Source organism: Helianthus annuus, chromosome 9, assembly GCF_002127325.2.
Source record: "Helianthus annuus cultivar XRQ/B chromosome 9, HanXRQr2.0-SUNRISE, whole genome shotgun sequence".
NCBI lineage: Eukaryota > Viridiplantae > Streptophyta > Magnoliopsida > Asterales > Asteraceae > Helianthus > Helianthus annuus.
The window spans coordinates 179,436,905-179,453,094 of record NC_035441.2 but is presented as its reverse complement, the minus strand read 5'-3'; the positions used below and the strand labels follow the sequence as shown (position 1 = coordinate 179,453,094).

Genomic DNA, 16,190 nt, shown 5'->3' with positions numbered 1-16,190 from the left:
AAAATCAAAAGGAAAATGCAACACATGATCTAGTTTTTCAATAACATGCATGGTAATTTTCTGAATATCCCTTGATATCTTCATCTTACTCGTACCAATAGATGGATAAAGAGGTTGACATGTTTGAATAGATATGTTATCGAAAACATAACAAATTAGAAGGGAGTGGAGAATCTTTACAGAAGAATTAATGGAAATGGTTAGAGCTTCGTGCTGATAACGTGTTATAAACAAGAGAGAAATATAGGGAGAAAATTGATTTAATCTCCTCATTCATCAGACATATACATAGTATATATAAACTAGTACAATAGAATCCCTAAAAGCCTAAAGCCCATAAACATTGGGTTGGGCCATAAAATGGTAGCATTCATAACAATATCAAGTTAAATTATAGAGTAGGACATGGTGATGGGATATTAATGTTGTAAATGACTTCAACTACATTTGGTAATACAAATATGATAAGGAGTTGTGACACTTAATTAGATGATGAATTGAAATGCTTAATATGACATGAAAACATATCATTTTTACTTAAAGATATACGAATTAAGAAGAAACTGGTGTCGCAACAACAAAAAGTGGAACTTTTTTGCGAATCGTTAAGCCAGGTTGTTCACTCATATCAAGATCATCGACCTTCCCTCCATTAGGTAACTCCCAGTTAAACTTATGCAAAAGGTTAGCCAACAAATTCTCATTTGTTGCCATCGCAAAAGCAATCCCTGGGCATCCCCTCCTTCCGGCACCAAATGGAATCAAATCAAAATCCCGCCCTTTGAAATCAATGTTACAATCTAAAAACCTCTCAGGACGAAATTCATTTGCATCATCCCACACTTTGGGATCTCTTGCAATAGCCCACGCATTAACGATAACCCTAGTTCCTTTCGTAATGTCAAATCCCAAGACTTTGACATCATGGCTCGCAACTCGAGGAACTAGAGTTGGTATGGGTGGATGAAGACGAAGAGTTTCTTTTAACACAGCTTTCAAGTACTTTAGGTTATCAATATCTTCTTGGCTTATTTCTTTCTTACCCTTTAAAACCATCCTTACTTCATCTTGTGCTTTCTTTAAAGCCTTAGGGTGTTTTAGAAGTTCGGTAAATGTCCATTCTAATACTGTCGCCGTTGTATCAGTTCCAGCAGTATAAGCATCCTACAATAGCACGTATTTATTATAGGACGTTGCTAAAGTCACTTTAAAAACCTTACATTTTTTTTTAAATCAAAACAATACTCTCTACCCCATTTTTCTCTTTGTTTGCTATTGAATCCCACTCTTGGGTGGAGATACAATAGAAAGTTTATTTGGCTAGGAAGGATAGGAAGTGATCTTGACCATCCATTAAGTTAATCAAGGGCTAAGATTAAATCAGGGAAATTGAAAGGAAGAAAAGAGGCGCGTGAGTTTGTTCAAGGGCATTCTAGTCAATCCAAGCCAATAGTTTCTCTCTCCTTCAATTCCCCCCATTTTTTAAACGTTAATAACTCTTTCATACGACATTATTTTTTTTATAAAAATTGCACCAAAAAAACGAGTTTTTTTTTATCTTTAAAACGAGTATACTATTGCTATATTTAAAAAAAAAATTTAAAACCCAGTTGCGTAAAACGCAATAGAAAAACCACCAGTTACGTAAAACGCAATGAAAAAAAAAACCTAAAAAATGACATTTTTCTAAAACGCAATGCACCAAAAACACAAAGAAATGACTTATTTGTAAAACGCAATGGCCAGAAAACACATAGAAATGTCTTATTTGTAAAACGCAATGGCCAGAAAACACATAAAAATGTGTTTTACCTAAAACGCAATGCACCAAAAACACAAAGAAATGACTTATTTGTAAAACGCAATGGCCAGAAAACACATAGAAATGTTTTATTTGTAAAACGCAATGGCCAGAAAACACATAAAAATGTGTTTTACCTAAAACGCAATGCACCAAAAACACAAAGAAATGACTTATTTGTAAAACGCAATGGCCAGAAGACACTTAAAATGTCTGTTTTCTAAAACGCAATGGACTGAAAACACATAAAAAAGTGTTTTACCTAAAACGCAATGCACCAAAAACACAAAGAAATGTCTTATATGTAAAACGCAATGGTCAGAAAACACTTAAAAATGACTCATTTCTAAAACGCAATGGACACATAAAACTGTCTGTCACTATGAACTGTCTGAATTGTCTACGAATTACTGTCTTCGAAATGAGCTCAACCCCAGCCAGGGGCTCTGCCCCTTGGACCCCGCCAGGGGCTGCCGCCCCCGGACCCCCGCAAAGATCGTAAAACGCAATGACTAAATAAAAAACACAGATCGTGAAAATGAAATTAAAGAATTTCTTACATAGATTGAAGCCGATTTCTTCATCAATTGACGAAATTTGAATGATAGAAACACTTATCATCGCTCGAATCAAACGAATCGAGTGATTATCTCCAAAATCACTAGAAAAAACGAGATTCTTTTATGAAATTAAACTGGGTTTTCTTCAAAAAAAAAGGTGAAGAACACGTTGATCGGGTTCTGAATCATTGATTGGTGACGAAAATCGCACTATAATGTAGTGATTATTGAGATAGAAAGTGAAGAAATAGTTGAAGATGGTGGGTTTTGAAAATGGTGGGTTTTTGAATTTACTGGGTTTTGAAAAGAAAGAAGAAGGAGTTGGATTGACTAAAATACCCTTTCTCTTTATTTTAAAATTTGCCACATGTCATAATCCTATGACTTCCTATCCTTTCTAGCGAAAATTAACTTCCTATTTGATCTTTTCCCTCCCACTCTTTTGTAAAAACAAACAGAAAATTTAATACAAATATATAAGAGATAAAGTTATAAACAATTTATGTGTTTTTGTTTTTTAAATCATATATATATGTTTATTTATCATTTTGATTTTATTACGTATCTCAATTTTTTAATACATGACATGTAAATCATTTTTAAATCAACTTATACTCATTTAATTGTGGGAACTAAAAATGACATAAATAATCAAATCTTTTCTTTAGAATACTTTTGAAATCGTGTGGTAGGGGTAGAATAAATATCAACCACAAAATGTTAAAGAGGAAAATTAGTTACCAAGAGGAGTGCTTTGATGGCAAGTCTGTCAAGGGCCACCCCTATCTTATCTTCTTTTTGGATCCTAATCAGTACATCAAGGTAGTTTTCTCGGCCACCCGCCTTCGATTGATCCCTCAGTCGCTCCTCCACCACACCATCCAAGAACTCATCCATCTCTCTAGCAACCCTTTCGACTTTAGCATGGTACCCTCTCAATCGGTCAACCCATGCAAGCCAAGGAATAAGATCCTCTATGTTAAGCCCACCGAGCACCTCAAAGAACTCCTCCAACATCTTTCTAAACTTCCTCCCACTCTCCCCCTCACTATACGTCTGCCCAAACGTCACCCTACACACCACATCATTGGTAAACCTCACAAACAAATCACTCAAATTCACCACCTGTTACAATATATTAGTTAGAGTTTATTGTAAATTTCTCGATGATAATTAATAAGGCTGGCAAATCGTGTCTTAGCAGTTTTAACAGGTATCAGATAACGCGGAGTCGCGAACAACAAAAATTTTAAACATGAATACGACTCGTTTAACTATTTTATATTCAATATCTATAAGACAGATGCATATTTTATGTACCTAGAAGAGAAATAATGGATCCTAACTTTCAAATTTTTATTATTTTTAAAAACGTAAAAAATCACATGTTGTACTTTTCTGTTATCGTGTCTTAGCAGGTTACCTACAGGTTACCTATTGACAGCCCTAATACTTAAAATATATGATTTGATTACACCATATGTGTCTTTTGTAACTATTTTTATTATATCCTTAGGGGGTGTTTGGGATTGCGTTTTCAACCTGATTTTTTGATTATTGTGTTTTGAAATCGCAAAAGATATATTTTGAGTGTTTGGTAAAAAATTATTAAAAAGTGAATTTTTACGTTTTGTAGAGTTCAAAACGTGATAATCCATAAGTAGGTCACCCCTTGCTGCAGGAAAACGTGATAATCCAAAAACTGATTTTTTACAGTTTCACTTATTTATTTTTTAAAATATATATACTTGCCAAACACTCAAATGGTTGATTATCTGATTATTGTGATATCAAACAACATAATCAAATCCAAACAATGTTGATTATCTGATTATTGTGATATCAAACAACATAATCAAATCCAAACACTATCTTTCTGCAACACGTTTTGTTACAGTTAATAATCTAATTCTGATTATTCAAAACGCATAATCTATTTTGAAAAAGCAATTCCAAACACCCCCTTAATCTTATATATATATAGTTAATTAATAATACGAACTACTTTAGGGTTTTTCATTTTTGTATACCCGAGATTTCATGATTTTGTCAATAGCAATGGCGATCTCTTCTTCCCTAATCTGACGATGATCTTCGATCTTTCTATTGCTCAATAAATGAAGAACCATAATGCTTTTGACCTGCCGCCAATACTCACCATAAGGCGCCGCCGAGACTTCTTTCAACTCGCAAAGGAGTCGGCGCCACACTTTGACGTCGGGTCTATTGGCAAAGACAATATCTTTGGTTTTCATTATTTCACGGGCTGCGTCAGCTGATGAGACGACAAGGGTTGGGACGCAGCCCAGTTGGATGAGCATGAGCGGTCCACCGTAGTTTTCGGATAACGAATGGAGGGAGTGATGGAGGAGTGGGCCAATCTGGTGGAGGTTGCCAATCACAGGAAGTTTTGGTGGTGAAGGTGGTAGGTTTTTCTTGGTGGAAGGTGGATTCATAAATCTAACAAGAGATAAGAATATGGATAAGAAGACGAGAACATACACAAATGGAACCATGATTGATTTCTAAGCCTCTTCTATGCATGGTTTGTTGTGTGTAATGTTATCTATTTATAGATGAATAAAATATTTTGAATACCGAATAAAAGGTTTTTAATGTTACAAGTCAATAAATAAATAAATACAAAGTCGCATAATAAGTTAACAAGTCTTGCTTGTTTTTATTTTATTAAATACACTAAAGTATAAAACTTATAATAAATGCTTAAAACTAATATATTTTCTCCCGTTCATCTCGATCAAACAAACATTCAACGTATAAGATAAGATTCATCGTAGAGTACGTCATGTGATACTTGATGATGAAAAAATTCTTTTGACTGCGTCTTTATGGAGTATACTAGGTTAGAACCCCGTGTATTACACGGGTTGAATAAATGTAATTTTATATATTAAATAATAAAAACTTATATCTTTATGAACCTTGTATATTATACGGGTTAAATAAATGTAATTTTATATATCAAATAATAAAAAAAGTTATATCTTTAAAAACCACGTGTATTACACAGATTAAATAAATGTAATTTTGTATACTAAATATTAAAAACGTCGTATCTTAAAAAAACCCGTGTATAATCGGGTTGAATAAATCTACCAAATAATAAAAAATTACATCCTTAAAAACCCCGTATATTACACGTGTTGAATAGATATAAAAAAGAGTTATATCTTTAAAAACCATGTGTATTACACAGATTAAATAAATGTATTTTTGTATATTAAATACTAAAAAGTCGTATCTTTAAAAAACCCGTTTATAGTCGGGTTGAAAAATCTACCAAATAATAAAAAAATTATATCCTAAATAAATGTAATTTTGTATATTAAATACTAAAAACGTCGTATCTTTAAAAAAACCTGTGTATAGTCGGGTTGAAAAATCTACCAAATAAAAAAAATATATATATATATATATCCTTAAAAACCTCGCGTTTTACTCGAGTTGAATAAACATAATTTTGTATACCAAATAATAAAAAAAGTTATGTTTTTAAATAATTAGGATAACATTTAATATTAATTTATTATTTATATATTTAATATAAGATATTGAGATAAGAGATGTATTTCTTTTAAAAATATATTAAATTAACAATTTAGATTTGAGGATAATATTTTATTAAAGTATGATAAGATTTAATATTAATTTATTATTTATTTATTTAGATAAATATAAATTTAAGGATACTTCAATGAATGACATGTGTACAAAAGTTGGTTTCTTTTATTATAGTAGTTAGATATCAACTATTCAAATTTTTATTAATTGGAAGCTACATTAAATTTATCAAATTAAAAATATTACCCCCCATAAAGGGAATATCTCACAGAATGGTAATCAAGTTTTAAGAGTGTTCTAATTAGGTCACTCATAAAAAAAAAATTGTTCTATTTAAGTCATTGAAGTTTATTTTATGTGCTAATCCTATATAAATGACCTGAATAGCAGGTAAACAATTATATATGGTAATTATCTAATTTTCATAAACATGCTAAAATAATTAATTAACAAAAGAGATCAAACAATCAAATCAAAACAACACCTACAATCGTCGATTGATGTTTCATATTAAAAAACACCCTACACTGATAACCTACCATTCTTGAGCATTGCATTGATATTGATGGAGCAATTAGTCAGCATGTTTTAGAAATAAGAAAAGGGATTCTCAAAAGTAGGTAGCCAAAGTCTTAATATATGGTTTGTTGTCATCAATTTGGAATTTTGGATGATGCAAAGTTGCAGGGATTATTAACAAGATGAGGGTTTTTATATGAGCATTTGGTTGTATTATTATTATTTAATTAATAAATAATTAATTTTTAACCACATCAGCATATATTAATATTAGTATTAATAAATAAAAATAATAATAATACCTCAATAAATGAATATATATATCTTTTTCTTAATTTTTAAACTCTTTTTACAAATTTTTAAAAATTATTTTGTAATTTTTAGTCCATGTAGGCCTTTATAAGTCATATTAACATATTTATAAAAAAAAGAAAAACTTAAATAAATGCCATATAAAATGGATAACCTTCTATTTAGGTAAAACATCTATGATTGAAACATCAAAATGAACTTTAATGACCTAATTGGAACAAAAAAGATTACGAGTGACCTAATTAGAACACTCATGAAACTTGGTTACTATTTAACAAAGCTACCCCTATAAAATATCTATATATATTAATAAATGAGATGATGTGGGCTATGTGTCCTTGAATGGTGAAGCCATTTTGATGATGTGACATCCTATGGTTGAGGAGATGATGATTTTAGGAGGGAAGACACAATATTAAATGGTTTGAGAATTGGACACGGGATCCGAATTATAATCGGGTCAAGTTAATGGATCTTATATATCATCTTTTCCAAACAACAATTGTTCACAACCTCACTTTTTTAAAACCCTAGATCTATTTTTCTCTAATCTGGTTCTTCCTTCTTCACCGATCAAGCATAGGTATGTTAATTTTCTTTTCTGTCTTTGATTTTTCTTTGTTATTTTAAACACAATCTATCTCTTTCTTAAACCCTAGATATCATCTATCGATCATCGCCGCATTTTCTTCTTAAATCACCATATACCAGGTTTGTTCTTGCAAATGAGGTCTTATTTTTTCGCCATTAAATCTTCTTTTGATGTTATTTGTAATACAATCCATACAAACTTGGCTGAATCATTTGAATAGTCCATCGATTTGAGCAGATTCATGTTGTATCATTCATATTTTCCTTTAATTAGGGCTTTTTTTCTATCATTAGAGTTTTTATTGATATTTAACTTACCTGATCCATACAATTTTTTTATGTTTGAATTGTCCAGCAATTTTTGTCGGAAAATTCGAAATTCTAACGATTCAGTAACCAGGTTTGCGATTTTGTGTAGTATTTTGGTTTTTATAATATTCATTTTATGTATGTTCTTCAGATCTTCTACGTTCCAAATAGACTATTGACCAGCATGTAAAAATATTTTGAAAATTTTATAAAATTAGGGCACATCACTAGAATATGGCGTGAAAAATAAGTTTTGTTAATGAATATTTCTAAACGAATGTAGCTTACTATTCTTGGGTTGTTTCTTTACAGAGATAGAAGTTGAGTTTTGTTTATTTATCTTGGTTTTTTTTTTCTGTTCATGCTCTTTCTATTTTTGGGGACTGATTTTGCTGTTCAATTTTTCAAGTTGCCATGGCTTAATGCTCATCTTACAAAGATCTGGCCTTTTGTTAACGAGGTTAGTTGATTGTATTCAATGGTTATTTGATGCTTTAATTGAGCGGTGTATGTCTGTATTTTAGGTTTTTGATATTTATTATTGTAAATGTTAGTAGATATTTATTTATTGTAAATGATATGTCCACATAATTTGCAGGTATGTAATCTATAGTAGATATTTATTTATTGTAAATGTTTAATGTCAATTTTTGATGAATTTTCTTTTTTTATATGTAGATCGAACATGTTATAGGTGTATTTAATCAATAATCTATAAAAAGATTTAAGGTAAAACTACATGATTAAGGTTAAATACTGTTTCTTTATGTTGTTCGATCTTCAATTTATTCAAGAAAAGTTATGTTTTTGATGTTGAAAACTGTTTTGGCAGCTGCTAATGTTTGTTGTTCTTCTTATATTTCTGTAGATCATTAGAAATATAGTCAAGGTATGTAAACAATATTAGATTGTTTGTTTTTCATCATGATTCATATTAAATGATGTTTTGTTAAAAATTTATTTACTGTTTTTGAAATTCGGACTCGGAATGTTCGTCTACCAAAACAGGTTAGTTAAATGTTGTTGGTATTGTTTGTTTTTTATATGTATACTCTTTCTTATTTCTTATTAAATTTTCTGTTTATGCATAATTTTGAAACTTTATGTCATTATCTTTTGAAGTTCATATTGTTAGTTTTGTCAATTATGAGTTTTTCTATTTACGTTTAAAGATACCTTTAATTTCTTTCTAAAGATGTTTTTGTTTCCATAAACACATTACTGTTTTTAAGGTTAATTTTTCTATTCTCAATTATAACTCGGTTTCTGTAATTAGACATTGTTTCTATAAATAAGTTACCGTTATATTTTTTAAAAAATTCCTTTATTCCTTTGCAGTTATGGATCCTAAAACAACGCTCCAAACGTTTTTAAAGTTGATTGATGACTATGATCCTATATAAAAATCGGACTCCGATAATTCCTCAAACAAAAGAGGTTAGTTAAATTTTATAGTTTTTTTTTTATCTTTTTTAAGTTTGTAATATTTAATTTTATCCTTTCTGTTCAGTATTTTTTTTAATTAGTAATATATGTTCTGAATGATTTATGGTTTGTATTTTTCCATGGTTAACCGTCAATCTTTTGTGAAATTCGTACTCGGAATGTTCGTCTACCAAAACAGGTTAGTTAAATGTTGTTGGTATTGTTTGTTTTTAGATGTATAGTCTTTCTTATTTCTTATTAAATTTTGTGTCACTATTTTTTTAAAATTAGTAATATATGTTCTGAATGATTTATTGTTTGTATTTTCCCATTGTGAATCCTCAATCTTTTTTGAAATTCAGACTCGGAATGTTCGTCTAGCAAAACAGGTTAGTTAAATGTTGTTGGTATTGTTTGTATTTTGATATGTATACTCTTTCTTATTTCTTATTAATTTTCTGTTTAGGCATAATTTTGAAACTTTATGTCATTATCTTTTGAAGTTCATATTGTTAGTTTTGTCAATTATGAGTTTTTCTATTTATGTTTAAATATACCTTTAATTTCTTTCTAAAGATGCTTTTGTTTCCATAAATACATTACTGTTTTAAAGGTTGATTTTTCTATTCTCAATTATAACTCGGTTTCTGTAATTAGAAATTGTTTCTATAAATAAGTTACCGTTATATTTTTAAAAAAAATTCCTTTATTCCTTTGTAGTTATGGATCCTAAAAACACAGCTCCAATCGTTTTTAAAGTTGATTGATGACTATGATCCTATATTTTTGGTATGTTTCTTTAGTTTTCATTTTATCAATAGACAATAAGTTATTTAAGCTTATATGTTTTTTGTATCGATTCATAGGAAATACCGTATGATTTTGCAAGCTTATTGTGGGGAGGAAAAGTTCCATATGGTCAATGTCTTGAACTTATTGATGATGACTTATGCAATTGCAGGAGTCTGAATCTTCTTCGAACACAAGAGGTAAGTTTAATTTTATCGTTTTTTTGGTGTTTTTTGATCCAGTATAATGATAGTTTTCATCGTTTATGCTAATCTCTATAATTTTTAAGTTATTTTGTTTATTTTTTTTGGCAAATCTAACTATGATATTATTTGAAATTTGAAAATCTTTGTTTTTTTTACTAATAAATTTTGTATTGTATTAAGATGTATTAATGATTCTTTTGTTTTGGTTTTTTATTTCTGTTTTTCTTTTTTCATGATTAACTAATAAATTTTATATTGTGTTAATTTTGAATCCATTAAAGATTATGTAAATTTTTAGTGTGTGATATGTATTTACGGAATATTGATTGTGTTTCTAAAAATAAATAGGTTTAAATTTTTTTTGAAACCGTTCATTTTTAATTATTTGTTTTAGAAGTTTCTCCCGATATTATAAGTTTGTTTCTATAAATAGTTTACCGTTTTAATTTTTAAAAAGCCTTCATATTTCATTTCCAGATATGGGTCAGAGTAACAACTTTCCTTCATTTTTAAAGCTTATTGAGGAAGATGACCCATTATTTTTGGTATGTTTATTTGTTTTCTAATTATTATTTTTTTCCTTTGTTTTTTTTCTTATTTTGTTAAATTTAATTACTATTCGTATTAGATTGTTAAACATTTTTTCCCTTATGTGTAGTTCAAAGATGATTGGGATAAAAAAACTGAACCGAAAGGGAAAGCAAGTGTTCTTTTATGATGAAAATCTAAGTTCAAAGGTTTGTGTTCATTTACTAAATTATAGGAGTTTGTAAATTAACTAAATTGTTTTACCTTTATTTTTTCATTTTTTAAAGGTTAATGTTTTATGTTTCTTAGGATGATCCGAAGGGGAAATCAAATGTTGTTGTTATGAAAATCTAACTTTAAAGGTTTTTGTTCACTTAGTTTAATTTTATCTTTTTTTGGTGTTTTTTGATCCGTTATAATGATAGTTTTCAACGTTTATGCTAATCTCTATAATTTTTAAGTTTTTTTTTTTTTTGGCAAATCTAACTATGATATTTTTTTTTAAATTTGAAAATCTTTGTTTTTTTACTAATAAATTTTGTATTGTATTAATATGTATTAATGATTCTTTTGTTTTGGTTTTTTATTTCTGTTTTTCTTTTTTTCATGATTAACTAATAAATTTTATATTGTGTTAACATTGAATCCATTAAAGATTATGTAAATTTTTAGTGTGTGATATGTTTTTACGGAATATTGATTGTGTTTCTAAAAATAAATAGGTTTTAATTTTTTTTGAAACCGTTCCTTTTTAATTATTTGTTTTAGAAGTTTCTCCCGATATTATAAGTTTGTTTCTATAAATAGTTTACCGTTTTAATTTTTAAAAAGCCTTCATATTTAATTTCTAGATATGGAACAGAGTAACAAATGTCCTTCATTTTTAAAGCTTATTGAGGAAGATGACCCATTATTTTTGGTATGTTTATTTGTTTTCCAATTATTTTTTTTTCATTGTTTTTTTTCTTATTTTGTTAAATTTAATTACTATTCGTATTAGATTGTTAAACATTTTTTCCCTTATAAGTAGTTCAAAAGATGATTGGGATAAAAAAAACTGAACCGAAAGGGAAAGCAAGTGTTCTTTGGTAATGAAAATCAAAGTTCAAAGGTTTGTGTTCATTTACTAAATTATAGGAGTTTGTAATTAACTGAATTGTTTTACCCTTATTTTTTCATTTTCAAAGATTAATGTTTTATGTTTCTTAAGATGATCCGAAGGGGAAATCAAATGTTGTTGTGGATGAAAATCTAACTTTAAAGATTTTTGTTCACTTAGTTAATTATAGTTTTATGAATTTAAGTGGATTACTTTACATTTTTTTATTTATATTTTTACCTTTTTTCAGGTCGAAAGCAAGTTTGAGATGGATCTGGACAAATTTTTGATACCGAATAATAAATCTCATGTATACCTGGTTACTTAAGTATTATATAATGCAATTCCCTTAAGTAAGTAGATCATTCCACTTATTCTGCATGTATATAATCAAGATTTGATTGTTATGTATTTTAAATCTTTAATCGCAATATTTTTTGATCATTTATATGTATTTTTTGTGTTGTTGATGATTATTTAAGTTTGTTCGATTATAATGTTTATGAATGGATCTATTATTTGATGTGGAGGAGGTAGGGGTTTGGGTACTACAAGTTGTAAGGGGGTCTACGGTGAGGCCAAGTTTATACACGGACAATCTTATAAAGTTGTTTCACGGTTTTGGATTCGTTGAAACTCGAGCTTAATCGATTGGAAATTGAAGTCACATGTGATTAATGCAAAATGATTTGTTGGATTAATTGAATCTTTTTTGTTTTTGAATGTTGATATTGTTTGTTCTTCTGCAGATTATGATCGAGAACCGAGCGAATCACAATCTTAGATAGATTTTAAATTAAATGTCTACATAAGAAAAAAATGATTGAAAACTATAACTTTAATGTCATTGTGGGTTTTACTGGTTAATGACCTTCGAAGTTGCTCAACTGCTCATTTAATTAGTTGATGGTTGCATAGGTGTTCACGTGTTGAATACATTATTTGATTTATATACTTCATATTATAGATGGAAGGGATTATATAGAATTTAGATCTTTAACTTATATAGCCACCAACTATCTTACCTCCACCAACAGATTTTCATGTATTTTCCATTGAGTAATGTATATTAATGTTTCACGGATTATTTTTTTTTAACGAACTGAGCCACCTGGGTTGGATTTGTAGTTTACTTTTTTCCATGTTTATATATTAGTGTTAGTTGGTTTTGTTTTTTGTTGTAGCTGATGTAGGTGTCATTGTATCATAATATAAGAATCCAAACATGTATTTTTTTTTTTTTTTTTTTTGTTGATGTTTTTTGTTGTAGCTGATATGGGTGGGGCAAGGTTGGGAATAGATATGAGTCGGGTCAAAATAGTTTGATTTAGAGTGTAGAGTGACAGTGAGGTATTGTCTATACGTGTATACAAATTATAAAAAAATAATCCGTTATACTAAAAAATATACATGATTAATATACATTCTTGCTTTTGTATGTTTTTATGGCTCTTTACAACAAGAAAAATTTTAAGAAACCGAATTAAAAATTTTTGGTGGAGAAAATGGAAAGATGATACTTTAGATGTTAAGGTGTTATTTTTATATTTATCTCTAATGGCTCAAGTAGGTAAACTTTGAAAAATTGTTTAAAGACGGACTTATGATTAGTTTGTTTGTATTTACTTTGAAAAATTTACGGAACTATTTCAAAGGATTATGTGGCTGACTTGAAGCAATCATCAGCCGATCTGAAGCGTAACCTTAGTGATTTGTATGCGATTGAACAGGGACTTGGGTCGTCAGCAAGTAAACCTCGCATAAGTGTTGATAGCATTTGTCTTGATGAACATGTTGCCAAGAATTGATAAACGAGAGAAGTGATTGTTACAATAAAAAACATTTGGTTTGTTATTGGAGTGTTTGCTTTGAGTTTTTTATTTTGTCTTTAAAACATTTATATGGTTTCCCTATTTAATATGACATTTTGAGTTATCTATTTTGGCGTTTGGTTCGAAATGATGTTTACTTATGTTTCTTATTTTATGAGATTACATTTTTTATTTACTAATCTAATCATACAATAAAAAAAACAAAAATTACAAATTTTATATTACTCTTATCCTTAGTTACTTTTCATGAAAGTAACACTAATTATTTATTTTAAATTCTTTGTACAAATAAGTTACAATTTTATATTTAGTTTATAAAATATCCTGATTATAGAAATTAGATTGTAGTATTGACTAATTTAAAAAATTCGTAATCTTTCTAAATTTAACATCCTTTCTATAATTAAGCTCATTAATTTGATTGTAATTGATTTGTAATGATGTCATTATTTATTCCTTAAATAGGTTATGTCTATAAATAGAAAAAAGTTACATACTTCTTCATTTCATCTTCAAGTTTCTTTGAATCTTGATTCTGACTTTTTCTACGTTGTCATATTTTTTCTATCACTCTTTAAATTTCCAGTAAGTTTTCATGTATTGTACTATCATTTCTACGTATTTTCATGTTTTCCATTGATGATAAATCTATGTTAGTTTTAATTATTTTTTTAGAAGATAAAATTTTTGATTCTATAATTATAACCGTGTGTTATGATGTTTTATTTTAGCTTTCTGCTGGTGTTTAGAAAATGTATAATGCGTTCAAACAACTATATTCATCTTCTTTTGAACTTCCAATGAATGTCGTCGCTAATGATTGTTCCTTTGCTTCTTATTTTGTTTTATCATATATTATTGTTTAAAACATTGAAGAGACTAATGAAATTCTTTTTTCCCAAAATCTTTCAGATTTCAGATGTTGGTTCTCTTACGTTATGAAAGGTAATTCAATATTGTTCTCAATTTTACATGTATTCTTACGTTTTAAAACTTAATCCATATTGATTTTTAATTTTTTGTTACTCCTTACTTTACCTCTTTAATTTTTTTGGAATTGAGTTAGAACTTATATAATAATGCAAAACACATATAAACAACCACATTTTAATTTATAAATATATATATTTGAACATCGATAATCAACAAGCATTTAGATTCGATACCACTGTTAGATATATTCAAAAATATGGTATTTGTCATGATGATATACCACTAATTGTCTTTAAGCTTAAACTACCAACGACCAAAATAAAACATGATAAGAAGAGAACTTGCATGTCCAAAAAAAAGATACATAAAAGCAGTAGCACAAAAGAGTCATGATTTCGTCTTCACAAACACCTTCAACATTATCTTATAAGATTACATGTTAACCTACATTAATTGCATCCATGTGTGATAAGACCAGGAGATTTCCTGAACTTACAAATGTGCTATTACGGTTTTTCCTAACCGTACATGGTTGGTTGTTATGGAAAAACATGGTCAAAATATTTATATGACTACTGGATGGAATCAAATTAAAGAAGACATGAAAATTGAAGATGAACACTTTATTATCTTTGACATAATTTCGGAGTCAAAATTTGATATGATGGTTTTTAGAGGCACAGAAGATTTGGTCCGTATTCCTGAATGACGTCTTGCACGTGTTAAAGTAGAAGTTAAAGAAGAAGTTAATGAATAAGTTGCTGCTTAAAGTGTTTAGTATTAGGATTTATAAATGTTTTTCTCAGTATTACATTTTATAAATGTTTACTTCTACAGACGTTCGTATCATTGATTAATCTACCCTATTCATCATGAAATTTTCATTTATTCATATATATGTATATATTTATTTTTTTAGAAACATAGATTAACAACCCGGGAGTATTCCCGGGTTATAACCTAGTTTGTTATATATAAAATCAGCTCCCTTAGGCTATAGGGTGTGGTCATGACCCTCATGACCACCATGACCCTCCATGTTAGTGCCATGTAACTCATCTTTAATCCATCATCTAAAACCACTACCCTAAGGGTATGGTCATGACCCAAACCATTAGCCCCTTATTTATTATCTTTGTCTAAACAAAAAAGGAAATGATTTGTTGAAAAATGGAAAGGAGGACCATGGTTGTCATGGTTTAATCCATGCAAACCATGGTGGATCAATCAAGGGGGTGGTGTAGCCTTCCATTCATGTTCCTAAGTGACAAATCATGTCCCAACCATGATCCCCACACCCTATAGCCTTATAAGCTATGCAATATATTCACTGAAATTTTGTTAGTTGTGTATCAAATTTGCCGTGTCTCGTTAATTCATTTAACAAAATCAAAGAAGATATTGTGATCGTTTATGTGTGTTCGAAATTAATTAACACGTGTCATCCAAACAAGCATCACAAACTTTGTATCTTTGTTAATTTGTTTGGATTGATAAGACAATACTATGAAGTAGGGATGAGCAAAATGGACACCGTTACCGGTACCGAATTTACTGAACCGGGTACCTTTTCGGTACCGATTCGGTACCGACTTTTGACATTTTCGGTACCGGTCCGGTACGGTACCGGTTCGGTACCGGTAATTACCGGTTTTTACCCTTAAATACCGGTACCGGTACCGAATCGTACTGTACCGGATATAT

The 16,190-nt window shown here is 29.1% G+C and overlaps 1 protein-coding gene and 1 long non-coding RNA gene across 2 annotated transcripts; one reads left to right on the top strand and one right to left on the bottom strand.

Annotated features, from left to right (window-relative positions):
* Positions 1-244: 244 nt before the first annotated feature.
* LOC110879855 (cytochrome P450 71A6) lies at positions 245-4,943 on the bottom strand. Its single transcript, XM_022128384.2, has 3 exons — positions 4,392-4,943; positions 3,103-3,486; positions 245-1,164 (listed from the first exon to the last, which is right to left on the bottom strand). Exons 1-3 carry the CDS (start codon positions 4,875-4,877, stop codon positions 553-555), a joined length of 1,482 nt encoding a protein of 493 aa, XP_021984076.1. The 5' UTR covers positions 4,878-4,943; the 3' UTR covers positions 245-552.
* A 2,783-nt stretch (positions 4,944-7,726) lies between these two features.
* On the top strand, positions 7,727-8,372 carry LOC110875047. Its single transcript, XR_002556471.2, has 3 exons — positions 7,727-7,765; positions 8,084-8,134; positions 8,353-8,372. It is a non-coding gene; the product is annotated as an uncharacterized LOC110875047 (long non-coding RNA).
* Positions 8,373-16,190: the final 7,818 nt, after the last annotated feature.

Excerpts from the sequence above, each read along its gene's own strand:
- LOC110879855 (XM_022128384.2), bottom strand. The coding sequence starts at position 4,877 with ATGGTTCCATTTGTGTATGTTCTCGTCTTCTTATCCATATTCTTATCT. Across the intron at positions 3,487-4,391 it reads ACAAAATCATGAAATCTCGG|GTGGTGAATTTGAGTGATTT; the intron begins GTATACAAAAAT and ends ATATTGTAACAG. Across the intron at positions 1,165-3,102 it reads CCATCAAAGCACTCCTCTTG|GATGCTTATACTGCTGGAAC; the intron begins GTAACTAATTTT and ends GTGCTATTGTAG.